This window comes from Varroa jacobsoni, unplaced genomic scaffold, assembly GCF_002532875.2.
Source record: "Varroa jacobsoni isolate VJ856 unplaced genomic scaffold, vjacob_1.0 contig00413, whole genome shotgun sequence".
Classification (NCBI taxonomy): domain Eukaryota; kingdom Metazoa; phylum Arthropoda; class Arachnida; order Mesostigmata; family Varroidae; genus Varroa; species Varroa jacobsoni.
In genome coordinates, this window is record NW_019214461.1 from 103,905 (window position 1) to 116,414 (window position 12,510).

At 37.5% G+C, this 12,510-nt stretch overlaps 2 protein-coding genes across 4 annotated transcripts in view; one reads left to right on the forward strand and one right to left on the reverse strand.

Moving 5' to 3' along the window:
• LOC111271185 (syntaxin-7) overlaps positions 1-12,510 on the reverse strand; it is a 34,051-nt gene that overhangs the window by 16,169 nt on the left and 5,372 nt on the right. For all 3 annotated transcript variants that reach the window (XM_086972823.1, XM_086972822.1, XM_022851821.2), the window contains exon 2: positions 5,036-5,190. The gene's annotated coding sequence lies outside the window, so the exon portion shown is untranslated. The remainder of the gene's footprint in view (positions 1-5,035; positions 5,191-12,510) is intronic.
• app (Palmitoyltransferase app) overlaps positions 1-12,510 on the forward strand; it is a 33,142-nt gene that overhangs the window by 3,948 nt on the left and 16,684 nt on the right. Inside the window, exon 3 of the mRNA XM_022851816.2 lies at positions 7,990-8,150. Coding sequence (XP_022707551.1) covers positions 7,990-8,150 — 161 coding nt within the window. The remainder of the gene's footprint in view (positions 1-7,989; positions 8,151-12,510) is intronic.

The following is a 12,510-nucleotide window of genomic DNA, read 5'->3' on the forward strand; positions in this document are numbered from 1 at the left end:
CCTATTATAAATTGGAAAAGCTTTTATCGCGATAATTTTATTAAGTTATACTTGCAGGTGGGGTCATAAGTATTCCGTTTAACGACCTCTTCTCACTAAACAAATTAGGTCACTATCAGAGTGCAGGCAATCCTTATCCGGAGTAAATAGACTAGTATGGTTGATTGAAACATTTGCCTTTAGGGGTTTATATAACTATTTAGGGTACGTTACCTAAATTTGAACTTTCGCTCATCTACCATCGTCAGTAATCGAAAAAAGGCTATTCTTTGCAGAACAAAACTCGTCGTATTAGAAAGACAGTGCGTCGTTTTCGCAATTAGCTAAATGATCTATTATTCTACAGTCTCTTTACGATGGAAGAACACACTCGAAGATACAAAAACTTTCTTCGACCTGAAATTGATTGATAAAATTTTTCGACCTGCGTTATTGGCCAGTTTTTGGGTTACGAAAAACCCGAGTAAAATTTCTATAAGGCAACCATACGGCGAATCGTAAGGTCCTAAATAGCTTTTATATTTAGAGGACTCAAAGTGTATCAACACGGTTCAAAAATTCATTTTTGATATAAACATTAACGGTTGTTTTTTGGAAAGAAAAATACAAATTCGTCTACTTGGTTTGCCCAGATAAGCTGCAGCTTTTCGAACTCTTTTTTACCTTTCGGACTTTTTGGTCGTTTTGTTTGTAGCATATTTTAACGGCACTTTGAATTCATGCTTACCAGTATCGCTTAATGAGGTACGATTAAAAAGTTATTGGTGAATTAAAGAAGGAATAGTTTTAAAAAAACATGTGAATTGTTTTGGACTTTGCAACGTGAGTGGTGGTGATATTGGATACACATAGCAATTGGCAATAACATTTTAGGAACGTGTAAAAAATTTTTTTGAAATAAAGAACAGACCAAATATATATATATATATATGAGTCCAAATTCTAAATTGGATGTGGCGAATCATTTAACAGTTAGAAAGTTTTCATTTTGTATCTGTTAGGGTAGTAAGAGATACGCAAATGCATGCTATATAAAGGGTCTATAACTGGTAAGAAATTCTTGCTTCGCATTGTATAGTATGAGATAAACACAATCTGAGTCCAATAGAGAAAATAGATTTTGCTGCTGCAGAATGCAAAAATCTTGGCAGTAGCGTTCTTTTATTAACCCGCAAGGCGATCGCGCAAATAATTTACTTAAAAAATACCAATTGTGCCTTCATATACAATTGATGGGAGCGTTAGCCATTCTGGTATATCCCCGCTGCTCACAACTGTAATTTATGGAGAAATTGGGTTAATCACTATGTATCTGCAGAAAACCTGTTATGGAGCTCTCGTAGCATCTGCTGTCAGGAAAATATTATGTTTTGCCAGTGCATTTTTACCCCCAAATCAAGCCAAGCTCATTTTAAGGACACCAAGTAAAGATATGTCATGTCAGATCGAGCATTTCCTTTTGTATTTTTAGCCGGTTTATGATATTTATTATATGAGATTTTATCTAATTCAGCTACGGAAGACACTTGCTGGCGTTAAGCAGGTCCAAAATAAAATAAGCAGCAAAAACATTTTAGTTAGTGCATACCTTGTACTGCCTTTAAGACTCTATAAGTGTGTTTGCCTACATCGTACACAAAAATGCTGGCCGTTTCGACGTAAATTGCGGCCAGACGAGCATCATCAATAGAATCGCGGCTGATTGGCTTTTTTTTTGTTAGCGCTGCCATGACCGCGACGGATTGTTGAGAGTGTCGGAGCCGATGAACAACACCAGAAACTGGTTTACATAAATATTTGAATATGGCCATACCAAGATAAACTCTTGTAGTACCACAACGCCTAACTGATAAAACAAATACAACAGAAGATAAATGCGAACGCGCACAAAAAGAAAAACCGTAAAAAATATTCTACAGGAAAAACTAGCCCAAACATAAGCAGGTCAATGACCACCGATTTAACACTTTATCCACGTTTATCATCCTTTGGTCTATGAAGTGCAGTATTTTTAATATCTTTAGTTGTCGTTGTCAGCTAGCCGTCGAAAGCTGATAAATCATAAATCGTTAAAAAAAAAAGTCAACCGTGAACAAAATTTAGCAGATTTACTAATTTTTAACCAAAATAATCCGTTGCAAAACAACGCTGTAACGACAGTAAACTTGGTATGAACAACTGACATTTTTGACGAAGTCATCAAATTGTCAGGACAATTCTTGTGTAGAATGTAGCACAGGTTCCTTTAACGTTGAGAGTTCCTGTCTCAGCTGTATGACAAGTCTAACAAATAAATTGATGGAAACATGGGGCTAATATTAACAATGCACATAAAAAATTAACTTTTCAACTTAAGGCGTGAAATGGGCCTATTATTGTGAGGCATCTTTATGTCATCTACGAAAAAAGGTCAAATAATTCATCTTTAATTTTTAATACTACAAATATACTCCCAATAAGTACGCTGCTGTTTCCATTAAAAAAAGTTCATGCAGAACTGATTAACAGGCAAGACTCCTGTTCGCTTTATACGGAAACAATTATCTGTAAATCGAGGATTAAACGGCCAGTCAAGTAATCAAGCTGTTGTGCACGAATAGACGCCAATACTGAAGAATTGAATAATGGAATATTTGAAATATTAATTCTGTGAGACATGCTGAAAAATATTTTAGAAGCGTACTTCAACACCGCATGAGAATAAATAAAAATGATAAAATATAAAATATTTTATTCTCAGCACGTGGAAGTCTAACACTTCTTCAGTAAAGGCTTCAGCCCACATTTGCCTTAGGCTCCTGTTGATTTTATGTTAGCATTTAGCTACCCGAGATTTTAAGGCTCTTTACAAGAATTAAGGTACGCTCATTTAGAAGCTATTTCATCATACCGTATTTTCTGTTAGAGCAAAACATCTATCTGAACCAAAAAACTGGCGTCAAAGAGGCATCACAAGATTGTATTTTCTCCAAAACGAGAACTGAAGTTGAAGGCATTATACATCTAACGGTGCTAGTTCATTTCAGTGATTTGCTATATGTTCTCGGACACAAGGATAATTTGAAAATGAGACATTGTGTCCCCACGTGAGTCCATTTCGACTTTTTACATATGTTTCACGAAACACCACTTTTTAGCTCGAAATATTTATACCATGATGAGTTACTTGTCATCTTTGCCCAACATTTCAGCAAGTTTATCAAATAACAGGGAGAAGATGACAATGTAACTGTTAAAAAGTGGCCGGTGTATGGCACGGTATAATATCTCGGTCAAAATGATAGACACTTTTTTTGACATGCATTTAATCGATGTTTGGAGTTATCATCATTCTTATTTAGGGTACGCGTGTTTAGCTGCGTTTATTAATAGATTACTTCTTTTTTCGTTTAGTTTGTACAGAGAATACCTTATACACCCTAGGTAACTATCGTACGATAAATAGACGATAAGATTTTTGCACAATCCGCTTCTGCATTGGCGATCGTTATACGCATAAGGCTCCTTGCTTAAAATATGGCAGGGCTCCTTTGTTGGGGGGAGTGAACCATTATGTGTTTAACAATGGGAATATATGCGCCATATTTCATCGGCACTTTGCACCAACCTTTTACTTTACCAAAAAGAGGAAAACATTTAAAGCCGAAAATGATTCTTTTTCCTTCTCATACTTCTTCGATCATAACTCTTTTAGTCCGAATTCGTAAGGTAACGTTAGCAGATAGTCACGAGCTGACTATACATATGTGGAGACGGGCTTTCGTTCACCTAAAACTTTTCTTTAAGGGCCAACCAAATAAAACAAAAACATCACAAAGGAAGCTCATGTAAGGGCGCACCAGAGGTGTCACCCACACGGAAAGTAGCGCCAACTATAAGATAAAGGGTATTAGAATTTCTTATTTTGATATTTTTTTTATAAAAATTTTGCAGCGGTGCGCACTTCTGATTTTGTAAACTTTTATGTACTAATGAAAATTTGAACTAAAATTTCCAATTTTAGGATACGATTCTATTGTTCACAGTATATATATATATATATGTATATATATTGTGAACTAGGGGAATATTAGGAAACAGCCTAGGGAATTGTGAAAAGCGAAAATCATTTACAGTATAGAAACCCATGACTTCTAAGAACCAAAACCCTTCCAAATATTGTGCTTTACCGTTGTAAAAAAGCTTCCCTCATGTAATTAGGAAGTATCTAGTTAAATATCCAGCTCTGATGTATGAATCAGTGTCTCTGAAAACGAAAGTAGCGCTAAAAAGAAGAAGGTGCAGTAGAGCTATATAATAATTTCAAAGTTGTCTTTTTATGTCAAGACAATAGATGAGTGCGTTTTTAGTCGAGAGCTTCTGCTAGAATATGTAGCAATAATAAAACACATTGTGATTTCCAGACTTTATCTGCATCACTGTAACGGAAAAACCCGAATCCTTTCCAGATTAGTCCTTAAAAACAAGGTCAAAGGAAGCTCGCTACCGCGTAATTTTTTTCAGAAAACCGCAAAACGCATTTCAACGATTCTCTAAAACAACAATTTTTTTTTATATTGATAAATGGAACGTTTTATAATTTATATAATAAATATTATAATTGGAAACAAGTATATTCAGGAGTGGAATTTATATTGTAAATATTTTGGGCGGGTAAGTTAGTAGTCGGAAGCTTCTAATTGTTTTCCTGTTCTAAGTTTTTCACAATGAAAGGTCGTATGTAGCTAGAGAGCTATTGCTGTTCAAGGCTACTGCCATCGTTTTGGACCGCTAAATTTTGTCTTAGGCAAATATGTCTAGTATCAAAAAAAAAATTCCTTACTTCTTATCTGTCTCTAGGCGAAGTCAAAGACCAGCCAATATGGGAACCAAACCCAGGATGTGTAGAGCAAACACGAGAACTTTTCAGCTAAGAGAAACCCCTAAAAAAGGCTTGTCAAGTGAGAAAGGCATTTTCTTAGAAAAGTTTTATTTTACTATTTCTTCAGGCAACTTTTGAGAGAATAAAATTATTAAGTAAGCCTCTATTTCTTACCTATGGAGTCACCATTGTAATAAGTTTCTCAAAATTTCGGAGAAAACTCGGTTGTTTGCTCTGGTTTGTTTCCGTAGCTACTAGATGCGTGCGTACGTGATGTCACTGATTTTCATCGGATATTCGGATCTGGCGGATTCGAATTCAAGGTCTTTCTGCAACAAAGAAAACGGTTCCAACATCTGCTTATCAACATACGTGATATGCGACAACTAATAAAAAAAAAAATATATATATATATATAAGGCGTTGGGATTAAATTAAAACAACGCTTTATGTCGCTTGCTTATGTGCTTCATCTAGATAAAAGCATTCGTATAAATTAGGCGTGTAAGTAAGTCGCGGACTCATGTCAAAACATTGCATTAATCATTTTTTAATAGAGATAGTAGGCGAATTGTATGTCAGACTCTCGTTCTATCCCGTTCCGTTCGTAAGATTAACATGAGCTGCAAAGAGGCCATATGTCCTTACTCCACACCGTACTTACACGTTGTTCGATTTAAAGCACGCACTATATAAAAAGCGGGGAAAAGAAGAATTACCATTTCTAGTACAGTAATAAAAGAATACCATTCCAATGTGTAAGTGAGCGGATACTTAGGTTAGCCTTGCGTAAAGGTGCGCGCATATATATCTTCGTATATCTGCGTTGTTCGAACATTAAAAGCGCTACTTTTTTCGTAGATATATATCAATATACATATACATCTGAAAGACTTTTTCTTCGTTTGTTTTAAGCAGAAGTGTTTCCATTCCATATGCCAATGTTGATATAGATGCAAAAACGTTGATCAAAACTCATGACCTACTTCAGATATTGATATATGTATATTTTTCCCAGCGTTTATCACGACGCATTTCGTCTGTTTCTATTTTGGCTTCTTTCGGATTTCCTAATAACACAGAAAAATCCTTATATAAAAATTCATACTCGTTGAAACTTCTCCTAAATCCTTCAGGAATCTTCATTTCAGTATTCAAACGAAGACAGACACATTCATAGACGGGTTACGTTGGTAAAGACCACGAAATATTTCTGACATTTACAATAAATGTTTACCTTGGGCTACTTTCTCAAATTATTTTTTATAAAACGTATAATAAATGAGTGAACGTTAAGCGTGACAGGGAGACTTCATAATGTAGTATAGGCGCGGGATACTGTGCGTGTGGAACTAGACCACCGTACGGTATATGTGACAACGTGCGGGAAGCGTAAAGAACGTTTGCAGATAATCTGGTTAATAATAATCACATTAGCTGCCGCTGCCCGTCATGATTAGAGGTTTTCACTTGGAACATTGTGCATAGCTGTAACCGAATCGGCACATTCTAAGGCTTCTCGCGCGTCATGGACGTGCCTTCAGCACTACAAGCGTAAGGCCGTTACAAAAACAGAATAGTGTGAAATTATGATTTCATTCGTTGATGAACAGTGGTGTGACAATGTTCTAATACATGTTGACTTCAATCAACTATGTGTGAACACAGTTTCACGTGACTGTGGTAGTCGACATACTTCGTCGTTTTTTTTTTGTGGTATACGCAATTACAACATTTGGCTTTCCTTAGAAGAACTGAAAACTTTAAAGAGGTACGGTCATATGCATTTGTAAATTCGTGAACACTTTAGTTTCAATCTAATACTTCTGTTTATGGCCCTGCCTTTAGACGAAGTGCTTTAGAATACTCTTTGGCAAATCGTTATTCAGGGTCGATATAATAATAAATTACATACCAGATTCGACTAAACCCACCCTTCATTTCTATTTGTGTCTATTCGCCCATTTCTTATCGACGAGGGGTCAGGATTGCTACTTTCGGTACTTAAATACGCTGAGGGATATTTCAAATTCGCGAAGGCTTGATATTTGTGATTTTCGGAAATCTACCATTTACAATAAACCTTTTCCGTAGGAAATTCGTAAGTTGTGATATTGAGTATTAGAATCGTCATGGCCTGAAAAATTACTAAATATCTAAGAAATATTTTACCGAGATTTTGCAAAATAGTTGTATTAGTATTATAATAATACTGTTATTACAATCAGATTCAGTGTTCACGAGAAGCAAAGGCGTTTACAACTGTCATTATTTGTTGTTGCTAGCAATGTTTAGAACCTGTTTGAAGCTGGATCTATTATTGATGCCGCCATTAAGATTAGCAGCTGTCCCATCATTTCGCAATAATAAGGTTCTAGCCTTCGAAGTATGAGACGAAGCCTCAACCGTCGCAGGATGAGAATAGCTACTGTTGGTTTTAGCGGTACCTGTTTCTACTGTTGTTGCCACCACTATTTAGTTCTTTGCCCTGACAGATCACTTCTGTCTGTTCGTGCTTTCAATTTTTTTTTTCTGCAGAAATAGCTGCCTAATGGCAGTAACAAGACTCCATCTGGGCTAAATGCGAGTAGCCTGCTGTACTTTATCTAGGTTTCTTCGCCTCTTGTTTCCTTTTTAGCCGGCCAGCCATAGTCGGAATCGCAGATTCGTCCATTGGACAGATTGAAAAGCTTTAATTCAAACAGCTTTATTAATAATTGTCAACGACTGACTTCAACGACAGCTTATTTCGTTAGCACGAATAATTTAGCACCAGTAAACACATTATCGTACCCCATTTAGATCCTTGGAGTTTCAGTATTTTTTGCTCAGGCTTGTCGTTAGCATATTTTTAGGCACCACATACTTTGCAATAGCATTTCATAGCAGCTATACTTTCGATACTATCGGACCTGCATACAGCGGAGTATCCAATATAGGCCAGGATCACATCGAAATTTAACACTTTGCTGAGATGTAGAGACTTTCTATTTCAGCTCACTGAATCTACACGGAACGAGCACTAGCACTCTATCAAACGGGCCACATTTGCTTTTCTATCGTTGTTCACCTGAAGGTACTCAAATATATTTCAGTTCTAATTTAGTTAAACGTTTTTATCTTTTCAGCTGCCCGTACCTGTTCACGAATATCGGTCGATGGATCCCTGCAGTGGCGGGGGGTCTATTTATATTTGTAATGCTCTCGTTGTTTAGGACGTCATTCTCTGATCCGGGGGTGATACCCAGGGCCACACCTGAAGAAGCTGCCCACATCGAGAAACAGATAGGTACGTGGTTTCGACTGACACAAGTTCCGATTAAGCTGGTCATATTTTTGCCTAACGTATTTATAGTTGTCCTTTTATCCAAAATCAGACTCAAATTAAAAATCGAGGGATAGAATTCTCGTATAAATAAAATGTTGAGACTGTACTAAGAGCATGCTAAACGGTGCATGTCGTCTACATTTGTGTACTTCTCTTAGAGAAAATTAGGCAATTCCGTGAATAAATGCTAGGTATTTCTAGGCAGCACATATACTGATACATTTCAAGCAATGGTTTTTGATAGCTTCTTTTTGATGTTATACATCTATTCAGCCTCTTGGCAGGGCTAATTCATAATAATTGTCGCCTAGTGCAGCATGATTATTAATCATCATAGCTTTCACGGAGCGCCAAGGATAATGAAATTGACAGAAGTTAGGGTTGAAGGAACGAAGTGATTGGGCATAGGTCTTATGAAAGGAATGAGTCAAGTGAGGTCGCCCGTGTACGTGCTTTCCTAACCTAATTACTCACGCTGCAATCGAAATGGATGGAGGTATATGCACTTGTCGGCATTAGTTATGGCTTAATAATGAAGCAAAAAAAAAAAAAAGGAAAAAATTGGACCATTTCCGGTCATATTGCGTTGCATTTTAATATACATTTTTTGAAGATCAAGACTGCTGAGCCTTGTCTTTCTGTATTTATGCTCTAATGAATATCCTTCTAAGAGCATATAGCCATGAAATGCTGACGCTGAAATCTTCGAACTCTGCAAAATAAACAACGAATTTGTCTAGTTCAATGCAGAAATAATCGGTACTAAATAGATGTGATTTGTGTTTGTGATCTAGATTTTAACGTGCATTGTCTGGTGCCGTTTACAACAAGCTATATCGACGGTTTTTTTTATAGTTATCTAAGCGTTCAGGTATGAATTTAGCAATTTCAAAAAAATCTCACATCAATCAAAAGCTTTAGATAAGCTGAATAGTAATGCGAGACATACGAGCCGAGTAAAAATTCGTTACACATTCCTTTAGCTAAACCAGATGTTTCAGCGTGAAAAGGGCCAAAAATCGGACGGTGTAGCTTTTCCGATCAGGTGAAACTGAGACCAAAATTTTTTACACTGAAGTTTATCCTAGGAGATATTGCCAATCAAAACTTCTAGATGAATTGACGCGGAATGCAATACATATTGATATATCTACATCTTAGTTTTGTCGTTTGGAAGGTGAATTTAATGTTATATGTAGAAGTTTTGTTGATGTCAATCGATAGATCTCGATGAGTGCAACACACATATCTGTACATAAACTTAACATTTTTGAGTGAAAGTTGCGAAAAATATGCTGGCTCTCTTTGCGTTTCAAAAGCGCTCAAAGAATTGCCTGAAAATGTGTTTCAAGCAATTCTTTGAGCGAATTTCTAATACATCTTCACCGTAAATTTAAAACGATAGATGTAGAGCTTGTTTTCGTCAAAAAAAGGTTTCGCTAGTTTCTTTCAGAGAGAACAAATCCAAAATATCGCAAAGATGTATGTGTAATAGTTCTTTTTAGAATGGAACACAACAAAAGCCCTGTAAGTGTATTATGGAAAACTGGCCAAAAGCCAACGTAACACGATAAAGACAAATCTAGGGACGGCTGAGTTCCCTGGCAAACCTTAGAAAGGACTGATGAATGAGCAGGATTACAAAAGAGAAAGAGATTAGATGGAACAGGATAACTGTAGTGGGATAATTATTGATGCATATTTATTTCAATCTGTATTAGTTGGCTGGATGTAAAATCAACAAATGAAATAAATCAATGGCAAAACAAGCGTGGGGTGAAGGCCGCAGGTTCTTCTAGTACTACTATATGTTCGTTTATTTGAGCAGCGCTAGCTGGTAACAGTGACCGTGATGACGATGACGACGTAAGTGAAGATGCACATAAATATTTTGGAAGCATAAATTGGTAGATCAATAGGGTGTGTTATGCTTTGCGCGCAACTGGCAAAAGCGTGGACGCCCTTGAAAGGGCTCCGCAGTAGTGCCCTGTGGTAGTAACGTATATGTATGCAATTAAAATAACTTGGTTTCATCCAGGCCAATAGCTCCGGCTTATCGCAGACAGATTAAAATAGAGATAACTACTATCTTCGCGCGATCACCGGATCATCTGTAGTACGGCCCAAATCGTCATAGATAACCAGAGATGCCATTTTCCTGGAAACACCTATAAATGCCTCAAGTGTTTTTTTTTTTCTAATTATGACTCAAATTATATCCTCACACCCAAATTAACTTTGTTTCTCATCCCTCATGGGATCGTAACTTATACAATGCACATCTCAACAGAGATTCGACTCACTCATTCCAATGTTTTTTTTCATCTTACCCTTCGCCTCCCCCAGCTTCCTGTCTATTTGCAGTTTTGGCGTACATAGTCTTCTATTGATCTGAAAGGAAATGACATGATCTATCATGCTAAGAACATAAATGCGGGCAATCGCTTAATGCTTACTTACACTACGATTTGCGAAGTAGAACTACCAATGTAAAGCTGACTTTGATCAAAGAGCTGTAGACACAATCTATCATTGATATTTTCTTCCCAATACAGTGCTTTAGCCCAGTTCTTAGGCGAATACGATATTCATCGCGTTTTTGCCTGCCTCGTACTAATGTTATAGCAATAATAGTAATACTGTTGTTACATCGATTTATCATTATACGTGGGCTGTCGGACAACTGTTTAACTGGTCAACAGAATGAAGACTTCATGTCGTGGTGGGTGATGAAGCACTAACGTCTAGCCAGGGGCATTCACAGAGGCCGTAAGCACAGAGGGCTGACCAGTAGTTGCCCATGCCGCTGGTGCTGTTCGCCGCCCTGACAAACTGGAGCAGTCGAATCCATCTGTCTTCACGGTTGTGGGGGCAGAAAAACCACTACAACCGCAACTGTTACGAGCAGCGAATGACAACATCTGTAATAACAACCATTGCTAGCATTGCACACAAGCTCACTACTACTTCTCTCCGATAACGTTGATATGACGCTCGTGTATAATCCAAGTTGTGTGTATATACTAGACATCTTTATGAGCGTTACGACAGAATCGAAAAAAGAAATTTAGATGTTGACTGGATTGGCAGTGGCAGCAACTTTCCTTTTGGACGTATTTCGATTAGTTCAATGTTCAATTGGTGATTTCTTAAGGTGGCCAGTTGCTACGTAAATAGAGCCAAGTTTCAACAGAATTATCTTTGCAGTTTGAGCGTTGTCAGCTTTACATCTAACCGTGCATTGCTCACGAACTCGTTCGCTCAGTTACGATGGCATATTAGCTTCAGCTTGACCAGTCACTCTTCCCAGTACCAGAGTGCCCTAAGACTTTTTTTTTACTGTCGTTGGCGGCGGGTGTCATGCCTTGCGCTGCCTACTTGCGAGCACTGCTTTAGCATCCCACTTCATACCAAGTCAGACCATCCGGCGGTCCGTGAAGCAGACGCTCGCTGCTTGCTTCAGCGTTTCTGACCGCTAGAACCGATTGTTGCTGCTGTTGCTACTGCATGTATGTTGTAATACTAGTTTAATAAACGCCTAATGCAAAGCTACATGTATATTGTGGTTCGAATTCTGTTAGCATAGCGCAAATACAGTATGAGTACATGCCTCAACAGTAACCTAGCCCTTATCAAGACCTCATTTGAACCGTTCGTATATGTCGCTCCATGCAAAGACATATATCACTCGATCTAAGCCAAAAGCACAGATATGTAAAACCGAAAGCTATTCAGGCGAACACAGTTGTGAATTCTATTGAAATTTTATCAGTTTAATGACAATGCAAATATGTGCCCTTCTGAAAGATCTAAATATTTAGTGGCATAATAGATTACAACTATATTAAAGAGATACCGCTGTCCTGTGGTTAGATCCTTGAACTGTTTATCGTAATAGCTATGCTCTACATAGCTAAGGGGGGGGGATACAACCTTCCCATGTTATTCATTATTGAGGCCATCATTTTAATTATTCCTATCCTGTGATAGTTCTATTAGTGATGAAATCGGAAATTTTGTGCATATAAATGATAAACAGTCATGCCTCTGTTTATCACAGGTACGACCTATCGCTGCGGTGAAAAGCAGTGAATCTACTAGTCTGGTCATCTTCAATTCAGGCTCAACAATGACATCAAAGGCAATCCGATATCTATCTGTCCATCATCTAAACATTTTATCCCCGCAACTCCCACTCATATATACGTTATGTTGCGTACTGCTATTGCTAATGCTGTTGTGACGAGTACTATAGCCGAGCGCTGACTGACGTTTCCGGTTACGGGCAAGTCGTCTAACTTATTTTAGGCCGAGAAGAACG